Source organism: Anthonomus grandis, chromosome 12 (assembly GCF_022605725.1).
Source record: "Anthonomus grandis grandis chromosome 12, icAntGran1.3, whole genome shotgun sequence".
Lineage (NCBI taxonomy): Eukaryota > Metazoa > Arthropoda > Insecta > Coleoptera > Curculionidae > Anthonomus > Anthonomus grandis.
Window position 1 is genome coordinate 27,784,302 of NC_065557.1, and position 25,131 is coordinate 27,809,432.

The 25,131-nt window shown below is 31.6% G+C and overlaps 1 protein-coding gene across 2 annotated transcripts in view; it reads right to left on the minus strand.

Moving 5' to 3' along the window:
- Positions 1–25,131, minus strand: part of LOC126743431 (alkaline phosphatase-like) — a 653,262-nt gene that overhangs the window by 75,508 nt on the left and 552,623 nt on the right. For both annotated transcript variants that reach the window (XM_050450531.1, XM_050450532.1), the window contains exon 7: positions 2,604–2,744. In XM_050450531.1, the coding sequence (XP_050306488.1) occupies positions 2,604–2,744 (141 nt within the window). The remainder of the gene's footprint in view (positions 1–2,603; positions 2,745–25,131) is intronic.

The window sequence follows — 25,131 nt, forward strand, 5'->3', positions numbered from 1 at the left end:
AGTATAATTCAATAATTTCCACTCTCTACGCAATAGAATAAACCATTTTTCTCGAATCGAAAGAAAATCAAAAATCAAAGTATTAAAAAAGTATTAAACAATGGTCTTGTTTCAAAATCTTTAAGAAGCTGTCATACTTTGAAAACTGAAGTTTCAAACTTGTCGATTGTAACTAGAATAAAAGGACCTTTAAAATAAGCTACCACTTGATCCCCACTCCTATTTAAGATTTTGAGGGTGGTTACAAACCCCGCCAAGGGGTTGATGTTAAGAGGTTGAAAGTGTTAAAAAAAAGTTGTCCTCATAAAGTCAAAAATCGACGAATCCGAGCATTTTTTAAATTTTTTTAAAAAAAGGGCACAAAACCTTGTTTGGCTGTTTTTAATGGGCCTCCCTGTATAATAAATGAGACATGATTTACCGTTATTTCTTTTCTTTTGCTCAATATCTTTTTTTTCAAGCTGTTTTTTAATATTAACGGAGTATTTAAAAAAAAAAAACAAAAACAAGAAAATTCGGATATCGGATAAAAGCAAAGAAACTTTTAAAAATTAGGTTTTATTTGAATATGCTTAGAGCAATGCAGTTATATACATATTGAGAATCAACAATATTTGTAAAAATCAAACACATATATCTTCCGCGAGGCATATTTACTAAAAATCTATTAAAACATCATACGTAAAGCAACATATTTTTATGTCAATTTCTCTATTTATATCCAACCTAAACTATTTAGATTTGTTTAGGTTGGACTAAACAAACAACTGAAAAATAGTCATGTGAAATTGCATAAAAGAAAACGCTGTTGTTAAAAGCAACAATACTTTTAGGAAATAGTAACTTAAATACTAAAGGCTTTTACAATATAGAAATTTTAAAAAGTTTCTCTACTTTTGTCCGATAATGTAGGTCGTTTTATTTATATTACCTATTAACCAAAAAAAAAAAATACGAATATACATTAAATACATTAGTAATAGCCCTGTCATCTAAAAGTTCCTGAATATTTTCTGTTAGCTATTGGATAAAAAAAAATTAAATATTTCAAAATATTATTTAAGCTGCCACTGCTTTTTTGGAATTGGTACTGGCTTTTTGTCATTTGGGTCTTTAAAAAAATCATTTTTGCATATTTTATAGCTTTTTAGGCGTGTAAAATGTTGTTTAAGAGCAGCATTCATTGTATGTCATTTAACAAAATTAAATATATTAAATCTATCCATTCATTATTATAGAATCATTTTTATTTTGTTTCTGAAGTTTTTGGTTTAACTTAACTTATAATATAAATTAGGCTTTAAAAGTATTTACTATTGACATATAAATACTTTAAAAACATTTTAATAATGATCGATCTTTATTCGCTATATATTCGAATGTATATCTTCTCCTTGTTTTTATAAATTTTACTTGCAAATTAATACATCATTTTCTTTTTGGTAATGATAATGAAACTGAAATGGATGTCTTTTAGTCACTTGACAAGTCTAGTTTACTTTTAATCGATGTATTGCATATAACAAGATCAATTTATGTACGACCAATTTTAGTAATCCTAGTAGCATTATTAGAACTGGCCTTATTGACTCATGACAAACCAGTAACTAATAATACATCTTCAAATTGGTTAAGGACAGACGTATTCATATTTAAAATGCTTTTATTTCAAATTTTATGTATTTAATGGACCTCGGAACATATCCTAAATTTATTTTATTTTGCTGGTTTATTTTTTTTCAGAGTAAAATTTTACCGTTGCTTATCGACAGATACTTGTATGCATTTTCTCTTATAAACCTCTAAGAATTTTTAAATAAGTAAAATTTATAAAATAATAAAATTTTTATTGGTCAGATTACAACGTATACATGCTTAGACTGCTTCGCCAAATAAAAGAAAATACATAAATGTTGACGGCAGTTTACTTTTAACTATACTTTCTCCTTAACATAATAGTGACAACATAATAGTAAAAACTGTATTTAATGGCTTTCTCTATAAGGTATAACTCCATTTAGTGTAAACAAAATCCAGATTCATTAAAAGTAACTTCCTCTATATATCATCCCAAATACGGTGTAGGGGATAAGACTCTACACCTACTTTCTAACGGTAATAATAAAAGAAAACGTTAAGGAAAAAGGCGAAAAGCACTTATTCGTTGGTAAAATGTTCACTTAAAAACACGTCGTCACAGGATCGCATGTAATTTGGTGTCTAAGCCTAAGCCGATGGTGACAAATAGTGTGTAAGATTGTATGAAATAACAGTGATTAACTATTATTTATCTTTCTTGCTCACTTGAAAGCAAAATTGAAATACACATATTTTTTATATCATTAAAATTGTTGACAGATTTTAATTCTAAAATTAAGATGGACTGAATTACTAATAATAAAGGTGTAAACCATATACTTTATACAGATTAGTTCTATTAACTTCAATGTTTATTTAAATATTGATGTATTGAACATAATTGTATTTGTCTCATTTTAATACAGTAGGAAATAATTAAAAATCCAAAAGCGATATATATATTTTGTCGCTCAAACCAAATAAGTATAAACTTGTTTAATTACTCAATTTGCTAAAGCACTTACCTTCGACAACTAAAAGGAATCCCTTAGGATTCTTTAGCAGGATTGAGAGCGCCGAGCGAGTCATATCTGCAAGCGACGGATCTCCCGCTGGGCCTGGATCTCGGTCAACATCAAAGTCCATGTGGGAATAAGAAAATAGTCCTACAAAATATTCAAGGATTAGTTGATAATATGGGGGTTAGAAAAATATTTAATTTTATGTGCGATCGTTTCGACTCTCTGCTAACGAAATAAATGCTTAAAGGTATCTTTTTGTCACAAATCTGATAGATTTACTATAGGAGAAAATAAGCACACTTATTTGTTTTTTCCCGAGAAAGGTATATATTTATTAAAATTAAAATATTTATAAATTTAAAGTATATATATACTATATATATATATATATATATATATATAGTAGAATGAATTATCGACTTTCGACTTAAGTAAGTAGTACCGAATGATGCTGCAGAAAAAAGAACAAATTCTCATTTAAAACCACGCCTAAAACCTGGTACCCTAAAACCTTAGTATATATATATAATATATTCCATATAAGTTTGGTTGTGTGTATATATATATATATATATATATACTGTACTAATTGTACTCTACTTTCACAACCAAACTTATATGGAATCCTATATGAATATATATATATAAATATATATATATTTACTATATATATATATAATAAAGCAATAGATTTTTATAAGTAACTCTTTTGTAAATCTATGAAACTGAAAAATAAAAAAGAAAAGTTGTTTATTCTTTATAAACAATATGACCAAATATTAGCAAGAATATACAGAAAGTTTAATGAAATGTTTCCTGATAAACCATCAAATAAACGAGAAAACGTGTTGCATTACAAAATAATATAGAATCAAATACAACACAAAAACTTCATAAAACATTTCAAGATTTTTTCAATATGTAAAATATCCTAAAGTAATTATTTATATTTAATAAACGTATATTTTATAAACACCCTGTATTCGTTTAAAAGTGTCTCAATCGCCCGAGAAGTATCGTACATCCTTGAAAATCTATACCCTAAACATAAATAATAATATAAGCAGAGATTGACAGAGACCCAAAGAAGTAAAAGAGTCAATGAGTGCTAGCACTTCGGCTTATAAAGAGCCTTGTATATAGAGTGGTCATAGTTGACCAGGTGTGGTGGTGTTTGTCCACTAGGTGGATATTAGAATGGTTGTGATTGTTTTGTGCACAGGTTAATCATGTCGACATGTGAGTAATATTTTATATTGTTGTTGTATAAGTCCATGGCTAGAGTTTTATGGTATACCAGAGTTTGTCGCTGTTTAGCGAGGTATTACCAGGTTGTGGTCGATTGTGTAGCCCTCTGAGCGCGCAGTTCCTTTGAGTTGGTCTTGTGAGTTATAGAGGGCCCTCACTTGTCTTTTCGATTGACACATTTGGATTCTAAGATCTCGGTATATGTTATCTTAGTTTCCGAGTGTTGAGATGCTTACTGCTTAGCGGCAGTGGAGCGTCTGGGGTAGCCTTAACTATTTTAGGGGACACTAGCTAGTCGTCGAAGAAAGAAGATATATATGTAAATTATAAGCACACATATAGTAACTATATTGATGATTGTTGGCATGACCGAATCGAGGGGACCGAGGTTCCCCGGTGAGTAAACTTAATCTTTATTAGATGAGTCAGTACAGTAAATCGTAAACATTTTTTGTTTCATGGTACTCTCAATCTCTTGCTGTATACATGGTGGAATGAATGCATGAATGAATGAATTGCATTGTCAATACTCACGTAAGTTTAATTTTAAAATACCCAAATTTTACAAATAAAAATTAAAAATGAAAACCGTTGACTTTTTTTTAATTTTTTATCGGAGATTTAGTTATAATCTTTTAATTGAAGCAACTTTTTTTTTTAAGTTAGCGTTTTACATGTGATAATTTATTTTGTAGTCTTTTAGAAAGCAAAATAACGGTTAAACATAACTTTTCCTAATATTCGATTTCTTTACAACATGCGAATCTTACGCACTTCAAAAATTCTTCATCTTCTATGAATTAATAGTGCTTTATCTGGAAAAAAATAGTTTTATTGGTACAAATGATTTCCTTTTAAAAATTGGAGATTCTTTCAATATGGATCAAAACTGTTTCACAAAATTGTACTCTACTTTGACAATCATCTTGTTTTATGCATTCAAGATTCTATTTGAATAGGTATATCTGTTCATTTTAATTATTTTCCAGTTACTTTGCTTGAAAAATAAGCAAATGTATTAATATATCTATATAATATAGTGCATCCGTAAAGTAGCGGATAAAACCAATAAAAATTAAATGACCGTTTCTGAAAAATATGGGGCATTTTTGGGCCAACCGGGATACTTGTTACAGCTTCTTGGAACTACCGAAGCGTTTTTAAGTGTTACACGGGGGGACCAATGTGTCTGGTCAGCAAGGTCAACCAAGTTCCAAATGTATGTCATCGGCTGCTTGCAACCGAACCGACTCGATCAACCTGAGTCGACATTATTTTTATTATTATAAGGCAATGCAACATCAATTAACTGTGCTTTTAATAAGCGGGGCAAGGAAATAATGTTTAGGTTAAGTCTTGTTTTAATTTATGGTCTACCTCTGACAGGATATTTCTGAAGCCGGGATGCTATTTCTGGATTACTGAGACCATCCATGGACAAACAATCAGGACACAGTTATGGCCTTATACTTTTACTTTATTTTTTATTTTTTTTTATTGAACGTAGCGTATTTGCTAAATAAAGATATTATTATTATCTAATTAAATTAAATACTTCAGAGTTTAACAAACATACACCCTGATAGGCAAATGAGTTTTTAAAACCTTCAGTCCTATGCACTAGTATTTGAAATCTTATAATGTTTCTTAAGCGGTGACCATGTAAATCTTGTCTTAGTGTGAAATAATCTGAAAGATATTTAGGATACCTCGACTTGTAAATTCTATAAACAAACTGGCCAAAATAAATTTTTTATTGACTTCATGAAAAATTTTTTGCTGATGCTGAACAAGGAAGGATACTGTTATTTATATGCAAAGTAGTGAAATTAGATTGAAGAAATAGTTTTTTTTAATTGTATTAGAACCTATGAGTATGTGCTCTTGTTAGCATTTAAAATCATCCCATGCTGTCTTGACCATTTAAATATTGAGTTTCAGTTCTCATTAATTTGCTACATACATTGACATGCATTGTAAGGAGGAAATCCGGCTAGCAGCTGTGTGTCATGCTAAATAATAAAGCTCCGAGGATACTACCCTGGGGCCCTCCATAACCATTGACAACAGGTTCAAATCTAGCTCCATCCAGTTCCACAATCTGTATCCTCAGTTGAAGATAACTTTGGAACCATTTGCAAACACTCACTGAAAAATCGAAGAAGCTCATTTTAGCTAACAGCATCTCATGATTCATGAGGTCAAAGGCCTTACTGAAATGAACAGTTTCAGGCAAGAAACACAAGAGGTGTCCATATTGGTTGATATCTCGGAAGCTATTTTTATTAGGCGGAAAAAGCAATGAAGCATGGCCAAACAAATCTTAAACACTAACTAAACTATATAATTGACTATAGGGGATTGGACCTTTATCCCTGTTAAAAATGTTTTTTTTTTGATTTTTGAATATTGCTAAACTTTCGTATGCCTCTAATTTTCTATTGTTATTAACTGGTTTAAGAAATTTTAATAACAATAGAAAATTGCATCTACGAAAGTTTAGCAATATTCAAAAATTGAGAAACACGTGTCGAAAGTAAAAATAAAGAGTTTTGGTTAGTGGTAAAACTCTCTCGTAATTTTACCATATACTTTGTAAAAAATGTGTTCTTTCTGATTCTGCATTAAAAATGGTGGTTTCCATTTAAAAACATATTAATGACATCATATCTTGTTTTTATTGACCCTGTATATTGAATTTCCACGTAGAAAAACCCTAAACCAAATACTAAAATCTGGTTTGGGCATTTTTTTAGAAACGGTCCATTTCATTTTTATTGAATTTATCCGCTACTTTACGGATGCACTGCATAAACCTATCTAATAATTACATGGCATAAGAAAATTAAATTCTTTAAGTTAATCTTTAGAGTTAATATATTTATAATTATAAAAAAAATAAGCTTTAATATTATAAATAAATAAGTTTCTTAGTACTTAGAAACAATATGCTCTTCCACCGAACAAAAAACTTCTTATAGTGTACCGTAACAAAGAAATTATTCAGCACATATTACAAATAAACTAATTTTTAAGATAGTACTTAATGGCATAAATTACTTTCTGGTCTCTATACCCCAAAACTTTCATCTCTTCTCCTCAATTCAATATGCGCTCCAGTATTTACAAACCATACAGAGACAAGGGCAAATAACTTGTTTGAAATAGGCCAACTCCGGAAAAGAATTTTTTTAGGTAAAGTCAAAGTTAGTAGTAAAATAGCTTTTGATAACTACATATTTCAGCTATAAATACAGAATCAATAGAGTTAAAACTCTTCAGTGAGAATCGGAAATTAGAAAAAAATTATATAAAAGAGTATGTTTAACCAAAGATTTCTTAGAGTGTAGTTAGTATTATTTTTCAAATAATATTAAAATAAAATAGGCCAAAACGTTGACATAAAGAAAAAATTGAAAAAATTGGCTTAAAGTTTTGTTTTCATTCTATATCCCTAAATAAATCTAAAAAAAATTTAAATTAAAATCCGCACTGTATGCAAATAAAAACATATTCGGAAGGCATAAAATATATATAAAGTAAATAAAAATATATATGTAAAGGAAACTCAAAACGTTAAGGTATTGAATCAGATTGTAAAATTGCTGTTTTACAACTAACCATAATATGAAACATAATTTTATTTAATTTGTCAATTTATAGTTATATAGTCATTCTATTTATCATGCTGTGGAATTCTAGAATCCACACACATGTGTATATAGCTTAATTAACATAGAGATTACAGCATCTCTAATAACATGAAATATAGTAAACATATTGGTAGGGGAAATGTTCTAAGGGTGCTAAAAGTAATAGATGCCTCTCTTGGTGACAGTGCCATAAAAATATATAAAAATTATAAAAGAGGATTGATTTGGCTTAAAAAAATTCAGCATGGAGGAAGCTCTTATAAAAGAAACTGACTGACTCTAGTTTAAATATAAGCAGGAAATGTATAATATCTTTATAAATTTAGCAAATGCCTTTGATATTGTGACGTCTAGAAGATATGACAATACTTGAACTACCAAATGAGTTATTGAAATCATCTCTAGAAAATAGAAAACAGCAAGTAAAAGTAAATGATACTCAGCTCTGGACATGCAGTAAAGTATGATGTGCCACAAGGTACTGTGCTTGGGCCCCTTTTATTTACATTGTATATTAATATTTTTCGGTTATTCCAAGGGATATTGTAGTTTGTTTTGGAGATGATATATGTTTAATTGTTAAAGATAACAGCTGGGAGGAGATCAAAAATAAAGCTGAATTGATTATCTCAAGGGTAAAGGATTGGAAACTTTATGTGTTTTGCCATGAGTAGATCTCTAGCCTATCAGATTTCTCTACAATATGTTTACATAAGTCTGATTCTCTAAATTACTTTGCTAGTGTACCACTAGAATTGGTTGTGTAAATATTTGAAATATTTATGATTATAATTTGACAGCCTACTTGAATAATAAAATCTGTAAATTGTTACATACATTTTACATCTTAAGACAGTGATTCTCGAAAAAAAACAATCATGTCATTGTATAAAACTTTGGCGCAATCTGTACGTATTTTTGGGGTATGTATATTGTGGGCTCTTTTAAATCCTTTCTTAAGTCACTTGTGGTTACTCAAAAATTCATGCCAAGGATTTATCTAGTTAAAGATAAAAAATATCCATATCCATCAACTGACTGTTTGAACAGGCAAGGTTCTTTGTTTATATAATATAACGTAATAATATAAATTCGGTAATAAGGCTCCTATGCAATTATAAAATCAGCCCATATAGACCTAAAGAACCTTCCTTTCCTTTGCCTAAAATAAACGTTTAATATAATGAATGATCTCTGGTTTATCTAGCAACGAAAATTTACAATATTATGGCTCCTCAATTTATGTTAATGTAATTGGAATATATTGGGTACTAATATTAGCTTGTAAGTAGTAATAATGCCTAAACACTTGGATTTTATTCTGTCCGAATTAGATATATGCTTATTTTTTGTATGGAAAGTACTTTGTATTTTGTTTATATACCAATTAAAAGGGGTTTAAAGGGGATGATTCATTTATCCCAGATGTCAGAAGCATGAAGCTCTGATGGACTCCTTTCCATATTATCGGACTCTGTTTTTTACCCTTATTAACAAATAATAAACTTAGACTAAAATTACATAATATGTTTTTTTAAACTAATTGTTGCTATCTGCATTTCCAATAAACTTTCTGACGATTCGAGATGTGGCATCAATGATGGTGGATCATAGCGTCGACTTCTACATTAGCTTATAGATGCTTTCTTTAAGGTTGAGCAGTTTCATGTTTGTAATCAGGCTTTTTGGTCTTACTCCTGTTCTTGACACAATAATTGAAACTATCCGCGCTTCTCTCATTTCCATTGTCTTCGTATCTGGTGTTCTAGATCTTTACTTAACGTTTATTTATTACTTTACGTTTTTTTATTATGTTTCGCTATTGGGTTGTTATTATTAGGAATAGCTGATGATGCATCAATAAAAGATGTCTAAAGGATGTAGATATTTTATAGGTAAGTGTTAGGTTAGGCCTATTGTTACTTACTCGTTGGTGTGTGAGTATAGTGGGATCCAAATACAATTTGTGTTGCTCATTTTCAAGAACTAGTTCCGGCTGATATTTATTATATGATACCTTGGCTCCTGATAAGAGGCTTAGTTTCTCTGCGAGCTCTTGACGCAGTATCTTTGCAACTAGATCATGCCGTTCTTAATATTCCGTTGCAGCCAAAGTTTGACATCCACCGGTGACATGCTGAACAGACTGCGTTGTCTCACATCCATACCACCATCTATCACATTATGCCGTCAGGTCACCTACGACAAATTTTAAATAATATCTTGTTGGTATTACTTAATCTTGGATAAAATCCTTCCAAAGCAATTTAACCTAAACCTTCAGTTTTGGGGAAAAGCTGTCTTAAAGTCAACCAGTATGTGGCCGCTATGTCGACATATTCTTGTTGAACCTCGTAAATATGCCTTTTATGTAGTGGTTTTCCCATTCAAACTTGCATTTTTTTCTTGTTCGTTGCTATGGTGTTATGGGTAGCACCAGCTCCTGTAGTTTAAATGGTCTTGAGTCGTCTGCTTCACATAAGGTTCGATGAATGTCTGATGTTTCTTAAGAAAAACGATCGCAAGTGACTAATTTGCTGAGCCAGCTGCTTCTCTGTATCGCCCATTCCTCTTCCTCCCATATGTCGAGATAGCGCAGTTTGTTCTATAACACTGCGCGGAAAATGTTTATTGGCTTTTGTTAGGAGTGTTCTAGCTTTTTTTTTCAAATTTTTGATTTGGGTTTTAGTTTATCCTACAATACCAAAAGAAAAAGTTATAGAACTGAACCTATATGTATTTATCAGCTTATAGATGCTTTTCTTAAGGTTGAGCTGTTTAATGTTTTCAATCAGGCTCTTTGGTATTATTCCTGTTATTGACAAAATAATTGGAACTGTCCGCACTTCTCTCATGTCCCATTGTCTGCGCATCTGGTGTTCTAGATCCATGTACTTAACAATCTTTTCATTATGTTTTGCTCTTAGGTTGTTATTATTGGGAATGGCTACATCAATAAGGGTTGTCTTTCTAGAAATTTTATCGACTAGGACTAGGTGTAAGTACAGTGCGATCCCAATAGAATTTGTGTTGGTCATGTTCAAGAACTGCTTCCGGCTTTATAGTTATAATATGGTATCTTGGCTGCCGATAAGAGGGTTAGTTTTTCTGCGAGGTCTTGTGGCAGTATCTTTGCAACTAGATCATGTCGTTCTTTATAATCCGTTGGTGCAAAAGTTTGACATCCACCAGTGAAATGCTGAATAGACTCCGTTGTCTTACATCCATACCTATATCTGTCACTTTGTACCGTCCGGTCACCTACGACAAACTTTAAATATTTTCTTGTTAGTATTACTTGATGTTTAATAGTCACAAGAAACCCTTCAGTTTCGGGGAAGAGCTGTCCTGAAGTCAATCAGTAGTTCGATGCCGCTATGTCGACATACTCTTGTTGAACCTCATGAACATGCCTTCCATAGGTATAGTGGTTTTCCCAACCAAGCTTGCATTTTTTCTTGCTCGGGGCGATGGTGTATGCAGCACAAGCTCCTGTAGTTTAAGTGGTATTGAGTCGTCTGCTTTACATACGGCACGATGAATATGTGACGTCTCAGCCTTTCTTAAGAAAAAGGAACGCAAGTTACTCATTTGTTGAGTTAGCTGCTTCTCTATGTCGGTCATTCCTCTTCCTTCCATATGTCGAGGAAGTGTAAATCGTTTTACGGCACTTTGCGGATGATGCTTATTGGCTTTCGTTAGGAGTGTTCTAGCCTTTCTTTGCAAATTCGATGTCCGTTTTACTCCATCCTATAATACCAAAAGAGTAGTTTAATGAACTGACTCCATATGTATTAATAGCTTTAAGTCGTCGCATTCTTGTAGTGAATCTAGTTGATTTCGTGTTGCTGCAAGAATTTTTAAGTCATCCATATAAAGTAGGTGGTTTACTCTTGTTTGTTCTCTATTATCCTTTTTTAGGCCAAATCTGTACCTAAGTTGGCTAGAAAGCGGGTTCATGGCAAGGCAGAACCAAAGTGGACTTAAGAAATCTCCCTGGAATATACCCCTATGAATAGGAATCATATTAGTTCCAATGCAGTTACCATCAGGCACCTGCTTATTGATGTTTGCCAAGATGCCATAGCCAACTCTAAAAAGGAAATTATGAGGTTATCTATTCTGTACAATTGAAGTACATTAATGAGCCTTTCATGTAAGACTATATCAAAAGCTTTTTAATAGTCAATGTATGCCGCGAAAAGGTTTCTCTTGTTGTTAAATGCCTAATTGCTAACTACGGAGTCGATATTTAGCTGTTCTTTACACCTCATGACACCTCTGATACATCCTGTTTGTTAAGTCGCTATGATACTATTTTGGTCACAATGTCTCTAAATACGTTCTGTAATGCTGGATGTAATTAGTTTATAGAGTGTGGGTATGTGGGTACACATGTTATTGGCCAATATTTAGCCATATCATGAGTATTTTGGCAGTCCTTGGACAAGAGATAAGTGGTATCTTTTGTTAAAAGGAGGATTTATAAGCACGTCATTTAGAAGGTCGGTCAGTTGTTGATGTGTTAACCACAATTTCCTAATTCAGTAATTTTGGACGTGATCTGGGCCTGGAGCTTCCAGTTATGTAGTTTTTTTTGACGTTAGTCACTTCATCAACTGAAAATGGTAAAAATGCCATTGGATTATATGCTTGGCTCTTTGCTTGTTCTTCAGTCAGCTATTTAGTGTTCAGGTTGCATTCACTAGGTATTGTTAATTTAGTGCCCCAGAACTCCTCGATGTTTTCTTAAATGCTAATGGCGGTTTTTATTGTGAGAAAGATGTGTCGTTAAGCTTTCAATAGAATTGCTTCTCTGAGCGTTCAAAAAGTAAATTATCTTGTTTCCTTTTATTACTGGATTTATACCTTCTTAAGCGACCTGAAAAAATAGAGGGTTTTAATAGCAGCGGTAGCTGCACAGTAGATTATCAGATGAAGCTGTTCAAGTGTCGTAACTGTAAGAGTAGAATTAGTTATAATTATGTTGGCAGCATTAAGAAGAATGGCCAATAACTCTAGGAAGAGCTGGTCTTGTTGAGGGGTTTGTGCCTTCATACTCTGCCAGCGCCCTTCTAAACTCTGTTCTAAGTTAAGAACAGAGTTGAGAAGATATTTCATTATTATGTTCATTATTCTGGTCTTCATTTTGGGTTTCTTCATTTATTATCACTTCTGGCAATGGTGCTTGGTCTGGTGGGTGTAAATTTTTTTCTGATTCTATTCTCTCTTGGCCGGCATTGTCCTGGAAATTATCCCTTCCTTCATTTAAGGCCTGTTGATAATTTATTTCCGCTGCCATTTCCCTTTTAATAAAGTTAATACCAGTTTCTGGGATCAAGTTGTTTCTAAGAATGACGCGGTATTGGTCAGCGACTCTCTGCTCAATCACATTTGTTCTCCCAGATTTATTACCTTAAAGCCAATGCGTAATATAGATTCATTCATGGCAGATGTCCATTTTAAGCACTGTCTTGCTAATCCTGCTTGAGTGAGCACTGGCTAAGTTTCCTGCGCAACAGGTTGGGTTCTGGTTGGTGGTTGATGACCCTGTGCAACTGGGGGTTGTGGTGGAGCTATAGTTTCTAGTATGGCAAGAGGTCACCTCCTCAGCACACTGCCACCAATGGTCCGCATGCTGTCATGTCTAGCGCCGGCTTCAGACATGCTCTGGCGATCCCCAGACAGCAACCTTTTTCCGAGGCTTCGGTTATTCTCCATTTTCATGGGTGTGTGCCACCATTTAACCCTGGTGGCCCAGGTTGCTTCTTTAGTTGCCTTTTACGACAGGCAGAGCATACCGGAGGACTATTCCTCCGGGGGATTACGGGGGATTATTATTGTTATTTAAATACATATTATTAATACGTATATATTATTATTATTAACAATAATATTATTATTCCGCATAAGCAATCTGGGTTATGAAAACGACATATCACGACATGTGTGTTTGTCTGAACGTTACGCAGGAGATAATTTCGGCTTTTCCAAAGCATTTGAATGTTTATATCATCATTTGCTTTAAAAAAACTTAGCTTATTATGACTTTCATAATATGTACTTCTTAAATATTTTTTATTTTCTACTTATTTATAACACTACATATATAACATCTCCGTCTCTTACTTTTAATTTGTTTAATGTAAAATATTGGCAGATCTAGAGTTTTGCAGAGATATCCTTATTTTAAGGCTAAATCGACTTAAAGGGAAACTAGAAAGAACATTATATATTTAATTTTAAAGAACATAAAATTTTAAATAAATCGTCATCATTGCTATTAAATTCTAAATTTAATTTATTTGTTGTAGTATAAAACAAACGAAAATGGAAATACTTTTTTATTTATTTTAATCTAAGAATTGGACCAACTAAACTTTTAGTAATGATATCGAACATAAACTTTTCGTTTTTTAAAAAAACCTCTATTTAGAACCTTTATATTAAAAACAAATAAAAATTGACTTACAACTTTGTTTTACTTAGAATTAGGACTAATAACTTAATACAAAACAGGAACATAAACATACATGGATAACATGGGATATCCGGAACTATGTGAAAAAATAAATTTTTTGTGTTTTTAAAATCTGAACGGCACCTGATTAAATTCACTATACCGGGTAATGCGTCATCGAGCGAAACATAGGAAAACCCATGTAAATTTTAAGGGGGTCATATAGTTGACCCCCTTAAAATTTACTTATAAAATTATCTTGCCTGTGCATTTTATAGAAAAAATGTAAAATAACTTTTTGAAGAGACCAATCTGACCAACTCTTGTGCAAAGTTTCAAAAAATTTTAATAAACAAATCTTGAATTATTCAATTAAATGTAATTGCAAAATTAGCAAATTTTCGGTTCAGGTAAAACCTAACGGGCACCAGTTAAATGAATATTGTCACTGACGTGAGGAAAAGCGTCAATAAATTAGTGACAGTCGATATTTGAAAACAAGTATGAATTATTCAATTGATGAAAAGATAGCTATAATTAATATATATTCTATTGAGTGTGGACGAAAACAAGATGGTTAGTACGAGGGTTCTTGGGCAAGAGGTAAATAAACATCATACAATGGTATTGCGCACTTTAAAAAAACACAAATATTCGTATAAATTCGATAACATCAAGAGCTGCAGGAAGGAGATGAAGACCGAAGAATTTTGTTGTGAAATTATGGAAAGAGCAAATAATGATAGGAATTTTTAAGAAATGTTTGTTTTACCGATGAATGTACATTTACCCTCAACAATGAACCAAATGTTTAGAATTGCCGGTATTGGAGCCAAGAAAATGAACATCGCTTTGTTCATACTCGGATACAATATCCCCAAAAAACAAATGTATTCGTGGGAATTATCGGACCCCATATCATTGGACCTTTTTTATGAACTATAACCTAACAGCTGAAACCTATTTGGACTTATCTCAAAATCAAATTGGATCCGCCTTGGAAGAAGTTTTTCAGGAAGATCAAATGATTTGGTACCAAATGGCCCACAATGCGCGTATGGTTAGAGAGTGCTTGGAAAATGCTTTTAATGGCAATATTATTGGTCCATGGTACCGGATAATTTGGCCAGCCAGGTCACCTGATCTTTTACCGAATGACTTCTTTTTGTGGGGTCATCTAAAAAGTGTCATTTATAAAAGTGTAAAATTTGACAATCTAAACCAATTACAAAACGCTATTTCGTTATGATGTAATAAAATTTCCCAATATCAACTTAGTAATGTTAGAAATGAATTTTATGATCGGTTAGGATATTGTTTAGCTGTTAATGGGGGGTTGTTTGAACATTTGATTAATTGATGTAATTCTCTATTATTTTATTATATTATTATTATTATTATTATTATTTTTTAAAAAGTAATTGTATTTTATTTTATTTTATTTTTCCACACTTAGTAAAATATTAGGAGTTCTGTTCTCTCTTTTTTCGGATCTATTTTCGATCTTCTGAGTTAAACATTTACAATTATTTATTGCAATGTCTTTAGACTCGAATTTACTAACAATAGGTTTAATGATTGAAATGGACCAGATAGGCTTGATGGGAAAATGAATTGAAAATATTTCAGATACTGCTATTGGTTTAATTAAATTCTGATATGAAGTATAATAAAATTATTTTTTTAATAATCGATAATAATAATTGTTATTGATTAAACTTCATCGTTGTATTAAATAAAATTGAGATAAAAAAGTAATGTTAACGAGTCTTGCTTTGAATGTATGGTTGTGAGATTGATAAAATAAAAAAAAAAAAAACATTTCTTGTATTGGGCTGTACGTCAGATTTGACAAAGCCTTATAACAAATTGTTAGCTGGTGGCTGGTGTCTGGTTTTACCTGAACCGAAAATTTGATAATTTTGCAATTACATTTGATTGAGTAATTCATGATTCGCTTATTTAACTTTTTTGAAACTTTGCACGAGGGTTTGCCAGATTGGTCTCTTCAAAAAGTTATCTTACATTTTTCTGTAAAATGTACAGGGAAGCCAATAAGTGACCCCCTTAAAATTTACATGGGAATTCCTATGTTCCTCTCGGCGATGCACCACCCGTATATGAAGTAAATAAACATTGGCATATTAATAACTGTAATTCTTGTATACTCCAAACTCAATAGGCTAATAATTATTCAATAATAATGCTCAATAACAATAATATTATTTTATGCAATGCAAACTAATCTCTCTTTTGGATAATAAACAGGTATATTAAATATAGATATTATTATTCTGTTACTACGTGATTAATATAATGTTCTTAATGCATATTTACTTAATGTCCTAGTAAATCTTTATTTAATCTCTATTTAAAAGTCTTAATAGGTTTGAAAAAAAGAGTTGCACACGATAAATATCTATTAGGAAAGAATAAATCTAGTCTTCTCTTGTCTTATTTTTGTAAATTTAACCCCATAAAGCTACGAGCCTTTAATGTAATAATTACAAATAATTTATGTAATATTGTGTTTCAGTTTCAGCGTTGCGAAAAAATTACAGAATCTGTCCGACCGAGTTTGGATAATTAGTATTATTGTAAAAATATTACAAATAATAGAAACTACTTTTTACCTGAGGTGTAAATCGGGATAAATGATACTAATAATAAAAAAATATGTTTAAATTTATATAATTCACTGTCGATTCGTTTTATCTCATTTTGAACTTTTGTCTTGAATTTGACGATTTGAGGGCTTTAATGTATAAACACTCTTAAGCAAAGTAATAAAATATTTAAACTAGCCGTTCACTGGGAACTTTTTAATCTCGAGGGTTAAATAGTGTAGTCACTTAAAATATTCCCAGGTTTTAAATGTCTATTGAGTGAAGAAAAAATTGTTCTTTAATCCTTATTTAATTTATTCTACATACCTTACGTTTATTTACTATAAATATGATAAAATGGAATAAACAAAGCCATTTAATAGGTACCAATTGAATACTGTAAAAATAACTATTTAATATTTAGAATTACTGAATTCAAATATGCCAATAGATCTGCTTGCTCATAAATGTATAAAAATTAGTGAACGCAATCCGGTCTAAAAAGGCTTGATTTATTTTATTAAAAACTTGTCGCGTCACCAAAAATCGGACTACACAACAAAAAACGTCGAAACCTAGAGCGCACCCAATATACTGATAATTTTTTTTTTTACTTGTATTTTTTTGAGTAAAAAGAGACCAGTGCATGATAGCCCTTATATGAATATATTAACTTTTGATTTAGAAAATGGTGATCAGAATTACAAAAACTGCCTAAAGAAAAGCTAAAATTTCTTTCAAAGGTAACACTTTCACTATTCCTCTTATTTTTTCATTATAAAAATTAAATAAAAAAATCTTATCGGTCTGACAAAATATTCTTAAGAAATAAATGCACTAAGTGTCATCTAAGCATATAGACATACATATATATCTAAGCATTAGAAATAAAAAGTCTCATAAAATCTGCGTAGATATAAGTTTATATTTAAATACTTTTACATATAAAGAAAGATAACAATAGCTTCTATACTACGTTTAATAATAGACATTGTGTGAAAGACTCTTTTTTCTCCAATATAATATACTTTTATCATTTAAAAACAATGATACCAAACCATAAAAATTAGTTAAAATATCTCAACCAAAAGATTTACAGTTTTATTATACAGTGCTTTCATTTCAAAACGATCCACCCTTAATAACTTTCTTAAAAAAAAAAAAAAAAAAAAAAAAAAACACGTTTAATTAGATATACAGGGGGACATTTACTGAAGTTCTGTCAATCACCTCCTCACCTCCAGCTAACCTCACTTTAATATGTCAAATGGGAACCCCCATCGTGTGATACATCATAGTAAGGAGCGTCAATTCTCTATTCAACGGTACCAAAAAAAATGAAATGGGTAAATGTGTAAGCAAATCGTTAGTGAAAATGTCTAAAAATAATGAATATTTTATTTACGCCAAACTTTGTTATGTCAAATGGCTACCCCATGGTGTGATACATTATTTTAAAGGGCATTCATTACGCTATGAATGGTTGTAAAAAAAATAAAATTGATTGACCAAGAAGCAACTAAAGTGTAAATCGGTAGCGTAAAAAAACAAATTTGTTTAGGTTAAAAAATTTATTTTAATAAATGTTCAAAATGCGCGCCGTTATTAGCAAGACAATAAAAACGCCTATTTTCAAACGCCTTACGAACATTGGCAAGGGTCTGCCCGCTAATTTCTCTGCATTTTTGAAATATTCTATTTTTTAAATTCTCAATACTCTCAGGTGGGATTTTATAAACTTTGCTTTTTAAGTAGCTCCAAAGAAAAAAGTTCAGTGGGGTTAGGTCCGCAGACCGCGCTGGCCATTCGATTGCACCACGTCTTTTCCAATCCACTTTTCTCAAAAAATTTTATCAAGACACTCTCGAACTACCAAAGTGTAATGCGCGGGAGCTCCATCCTGCTGAAAATGTATATTATTTTCATTCAATAATATAGCACCATGTTGATCTACTTAATTTTACATAGATTGGAATGATTGGATGATGGAAGGGTATATTGCATTTTCTAAAAGGTTTAAATACATTTCACCAGTCAAATTTTCTTCCAAAAAAAATGACTCGATTAATTCATTCCCATAAATTCCTGCCCAAACATTAATTTTTTGGGGATATTGGGTATGGCCTTCCCGAAAAACATGCGAATTTTCATTATCCCATTATCTACAGTTATATCTGTTCACCAGGCCATTTAAAAAAGAGGTCGATTCGTCATTGAAGCAAATGTTCTTCAATAAATGGGGATCGTCGTCAATTCGCTGGCACATCACTTCACAAAATTGAATTCTCCTATCAAAATCATCTTCTCCGAGTTCATGAAGAATATGAATTTTATAAGGAAAGAACTTATTTTTTTTAAACTTTATGTACGGAACCAGTGGAAATATTTGTTAGTTTTGCGGCCTTTGGTATAGACAAAGTTGTATCCATAGCAAATTGTCCTAGTAGTTCAACTTGACATGCTTCATCGACAACTCTATTTTCATATTTTTTCTTATTGCAACTCGATCCCGTCTCCTCAAATTTTCGTATCAATTCTAATACGTATTTATGGCTCACGTTTTTATCTTGATACCTTTCATTAAATGCTCTCGCGGTTCTGCGAGCACAGCGATCTTGAGCTCCATAAAGGAAAATTATTTCTATTCTTTCGGCTAGGGTATACATCATTTTATTAACTCACTGTTTTAACTAAAATTGAAAAATTGCACACATCAAACTGACAGTTTTAACAATAATAAATCGCCTGCTTTTTAAATGCCTTAAAAATGTAAGGTGTTGCAGTGTTTTTTTGTACCTATTAGGTAGGTTTCGCAAAAAATATAAGTGAAATAAATACACATACAAAGTTATTAGACTGCAAAGATTTTTGCAAAAAATTTGAAGACACTCTTTTTTCTCGCAAATAACGGTACACATTCTTTACTTAAAAAAAATAAATAATTTGCTTGAACTAAATGGACTGCTTGTTACCACACATTTTAACTTCTAAATTGCTTGTATTTTTTTTGATGATCTATTACAAAAAATGTAAGAATTTTAAAATGATGTAGGTACCACACTAAAAGTATTCATTTAAAATACCAAAGTTTGGCGTAAATAAAATATTCATTATTTCTAGATATTTTCGCTAACTTTTTGCTTACACATTTACCGATTTCATTTTTTTTGGTACCGTTGAATAGAGAATTTTACGCTGCTTACTATGATGTATCACACGATGGGGGTTCCCATTTGACATATTAAAGTGAGGTTAGCTGGGAGGTGAAAGTGAAAATAGTTGACAGAACTTCAGTAAATGCATAATTAAACGTCCCCCTGTATATCTAATTTGACGTGTTTTTTTTGTTTTTTTTTTTTTTTTTAGAAAGGTATTAAGGGTTGATCGTTTTAAAATGAAAGCACTGTATATATACAGGGTGTCCGGAAAAAGGAGGCCAATCCGCCGGCCACATATAGGTTAGACCAAAATAATGCGAGTTTCGTTATGCCATTTTTTAATTGGGCGTTCGGTATTCAATATACAGGGCGTCAAAATGAGAAATATAAAATCCTTTTTTTGAAGTAAGTCGAGTGTTTCATAAGATATTAAATTAAAATTTAGTGTGAGGGGGTTTTTTGGAACGAGAAATTGAATTCCGTTCACGGATTCGCTATACCTTGCAGAGGGCGCCACCTGCGGTATATTGCATGTGTTAAAAATACCAAAACTTTTTTGTGCCCTGTATAATAAAGTTCTAGTAAAAAAATCTAATTATCCAATCTTTTCTTGTAAAAAAAAGTATTCTTAGTAAATGTCGGCCTGAGAATCCGTTTATTAGATACCTCAATTTTAAAATCTAGAGATATTTTAAGAAGTTAACAAAATAAACATATATAATTTCTTCTAAATTAATACTAAATTACTTATAATAAAAATCATAGAATAATGACCCTAAACTATTTGTTCTACGTGACCTACATTCATTTGTATACGCATACGAACCCTCTTTATTAAAGAAAATAAAGGCTTTGAAAAATATTTTGTTTCAACTTGAAATGCTCTCCAGCTGCAATGATTCTTTCCTTTAAATGATTCTTGTTTAAAATCGGATCGGATCGGAAAAATCCAAAGGTGTAAGGTCGAGCGAACGGGGTGGCCACGGAATAGGAGCATCTCGATCCCGACCAATCCAGCGATTAAGAAATACTTGATGTAAATAGTTCCTATATCCCATTTATAGCAAAATGAGCTGGAGCACCGTCAAGTTGAAATTAAAGATTTTGTCTTAAATTTAGAGGCAAATCATCAAGCAAATCGGGCAGTATTGTAGAAACAGAAATAAATCACCAGTAAAATGACAGGTTCCAAAAGAAAGTTATCCATAACACCTGCCCACACATTGGCTTTAAAATTTACTGGATGATGTGTCTCAACTATGGCCCTAGGATTCTCTTTCAGCACATATGTGTGCGTTATGGATATTTGTCATGCCGTTTCTCGTGAACGTGGCTTGGTCAGTAAACAGAATCGCCTTTATAAAATCCACATTTCTATTATTCATTTCACATTCGTCGGGTAAAAGACCCTGTACTTTTTGAAGATGAAATGGGTAAAGTTGTTGACTCCGTAAATATTATGTGTCTCGGTTTTCCCAATATTTCTCATCTGTTCAGCCAAAACCCTAGTACTAATGTTTGGTGATTCTTCGACAGTTCTTAAAATTTCTTTTTCTTTCCCTGGTTGAACCGTCTTTCGCTGAAACTTCCAGTTTCTCTTAGGCGGTTAATCAGATTTAAAAAATATTTTCTTTTGGGATGAAATTGGTTTGGGAATGTCTGGACATAGTCCTAGCGGCTAAACTAGCCTTGGAGTAACATGTTCCTAGTTGAGAATTCACAGGTATTTACTGTTTACAATAATATTTAAAACTTACCAAACATCAAAACCATATCCGCCATTTCGGAAAAGGGTACATTTCTTGGTCTATGAGCCATTATGGTCTTATAAGTTGTAAGAAAACACACCAAATACAAACATGTATTTAAAAAATTTAGATTTAGGAGTAATTGAGAAGCTTGTTAAGAGCGTCAGAAGCGTTTAAATTTGTCACTTTAAGAGTACGTAAAAAGTTACTGGTGCCCGAGGTCAGCCAATTTGTTTTGAAAGAAATATCTAGACTTTTAAATGAAGACATCTAATAAACGGTTTCTCAGGCCGACATTTACTAAGAATAGTTTTTTTACAAGAAAAGATTGGGTAATCAGAATTTTTTACTAGAACTTTATTAAACAGGGGTACAAAAAAGTTTTGGTATTTTTAACACATGCAATATACCGCAGGTGGCGCCCCCTGCAAGGTATGGCAAATCCGTGAACGGATTTCTATTTCTCGTTCCAAAAAAACCCCTTACACCAAATTTTAATTTAATACCTCATGAAACAGTCGACTAACATCAAAAAAACGATTTTATATTTCTCATTTTGACGCCCTGTATATTGAATACCGAGCGCCCAATTAAAAAATGGCATAACGAAAGTCGCATTATTTTGGAATAATATAAATAAACGGAAATTTGCCAATATCGATTTAATTTTTTCCTGGCTTTATTTTAAAAGATATCAAAAAACTATTGACACTTTCTCATTGACACTTTTAATGTAGTACGTGATGGCGCTTTTAAATTTTATATCCGACGTTTCGTTTTCGAGAAACCATCATCAACTTTATTTTTTATATGGCGCGAAAAGAAAGTACACCCTGTATCTGATTCCATTTTTTATTACAAATTCAATGATGTATCACATGTCACATTTTTTTTGTTAGTTGAAAGGAAAAATGCAAATTTTCTATTTTTTTAGCATATTTTTTAAGTAAGCTTTGGTAACAAATGCTTTGACGTATGTAAATACCTGTTACCGAGTCTGTCACATTTTTCTTAATATCTATTTACAGAGTGATGAAGCTAAATGAAGCATTGATTTGCATTGTACTGTACATTGTACTACTTATATATAAAAAAATGTAACCAGTAATAGACAAATGTTTTATGATTTTTCTAACGATATGCAACAAATAATGAATACATTTTAAAAATAAAAAAGCAAATAAATTAATGCATTTTATAAATTTAATTTAAAACAGGTGTTCAAACAGGTTTCCGTTATTTTCTAGACATAAGTATGATCTTCTTACAGTAGCAGTTAAAACATCACGCAACGTTTCTGGCGTAATACTTTGAAAAGCGGCCGTCACACATTCTCGTAACTCCTGCTCAGTTCCAAAAGAATATTAATAGACTCGGTTTTTAATAAATCCCCAAAGGAAGAAGTCCAAAGGGGTTAAGTCCGGGGATCGCGCTGGCCAAGACACTTCACTGGAGGTTCCAATCCACTTTTCAGGAGAACGCTGCGAAAGGTACTGTCGAATTTGCCCAGAATTATGTGCAGAAGCCCCGTCTTGTTGAAACCAACAGCTATTGACTTGTGCCAGAGGTAAATCATCTAAGCAGTCTTCTAAATCATTTTGCAATAAATTAAGATATCGTTCTGCTGTTAATGAATAATGGTAAATAAATGGACGTAGTATTTTGGTTCCTAACATTCCACACCACATATTAAACCCAAAACGTTGTTGATGTCTAGATATTTTCTTAACACGCGGATTTTGTTGGACCCAGTAATGACTATTGCGGCGGTTAAAGATACCATTATTAGTGACCATACATTCGTCGGACCATATTATTTTTGATGGAAAATTAAAATCCTCTTCACAGGCACGTGTATACCACTCACAAAAATGCCGACGTCGTTCGAAATCCCCAGGTTTAAGTTTTTGGCAAATTCTAAATTTGTAGGGGTGATATCTGTTTTTACGTAAAATAAACTGAGCTGTAGATTTGGCCACTCCTACATTTTTTTCAATTTGCCTGGTTTTCGATCTCGGGGTTTTCAATACCTGCTTGTAAAATATTATTTTGAGTTTCTTCAAGAGATTCCTTTTTTCGAGATAAAACAGTCTTTTTAAACGAACCATATTCTTTTAAATTTCGAGCCAACTCTAAGAAATGGATTTACATGGTTGCTTTCTATCTGGAAATTTATTAAGATACATTGCTGCTGTATTTACAGTATTTTTGTAGCACAAAATGTAGCACGACAGCATGTCAAACTTCTCTTCATGACTATAATGACCACCAGGCATATTTGAAGATAATAACACAATTTTAGCAATAATAACGACAACATTAAATAATAATAACAATAATTACTCAACAAAAAACACCTCGACAATCACGGTAACAACAACGGCAATTAATATTTAATAAAAAATATGTGACAGGGTAAAAGGTATTAACGTCAAAGTGTCAAAGCATTTGTTTCCAAAGCCTACTTAATAATATGTTTAAAAACAAAGAAAAATTGTATTTTTCCTTTTAACTAACCAAAAAAATGTGATACATCGTTGAATTTGTAATAAAAAATGGAATCAGATACAGGGTGTACTTTCTTTTCGCGTCATATAAAAAAATAAAGTTGATGGTGGTTTCTCGGAAACGAAACGTCGGATATAAAATTTAAAAGCGCCATCACGTACTACTTCAAAGTAAGTCCCTGTATATACAGGGTGTCCGAAAAGTCGATAATACTGAAGGGGCTGAAGAAGCAACTCATAAGCACCCAGAAAAACATAAAATGACCTTAGTAAAAAATCGATGGTTTTTGAGATATTGGCACTTTAGTGGAAGTCACCAAAATTCTACTCTTGGATCAGATTTTCGATTGTCATGCCTTAAAAATAGATATTTTTTAGAATCTCTTTTTAGCTCTGCAACACTGAATAGCCATTTTACTGATCATAAAAAAAACATTAAACTAAACGGCCAAAAAATTTAATAAGAAATCTATTCTAAAATAAAGTATTACTTATTTTTATTTTTTTAACTTTGAATTTGACCGCTTATATATATATATATATATATATATATATATATATATATAAGCGGTATATATATATATATGCGGTATATATATATATATGTATATATATATATATATATATATATATATATATATAAAGCCTAACGTTTTATCCATATATATATATATAAACCACCCCTAATAACTTCTTTTAATCACCTCATCACCTCCAGCTAACTTCACTACGATATCAATAATGATATGAGTATTTGATAATGACTCAAAAAGGGCACCCCATTACGTCATTGCAAGTAGCTTTAAAATGTCTATTTAACATTGCCATAGAACATGAAATTGGTCGACGTATCAGCGAATAATGACAGAAAATGTCTGGGAATAATAGATATTTTATGACGACCTTTTTTTTTGAGAAATTATTAAAGGTGGTTCATTTTGAAATAAAAGCACTATATATTAATTATGAAACCACCTTAAAATATGAAAAATTTCAGTTGAGCTTTAAAATGAGCATCATATTAAAGTATTTTGGAAGTAGGTTTTGCTTCAAAGTCCGGTCAATTATTCACGCGATAATGGTGGTTACTAAATGAGTATGTGTGTTTAATATTGAAGTTACATAATACATTCTTAGCATTTTCTGTATGA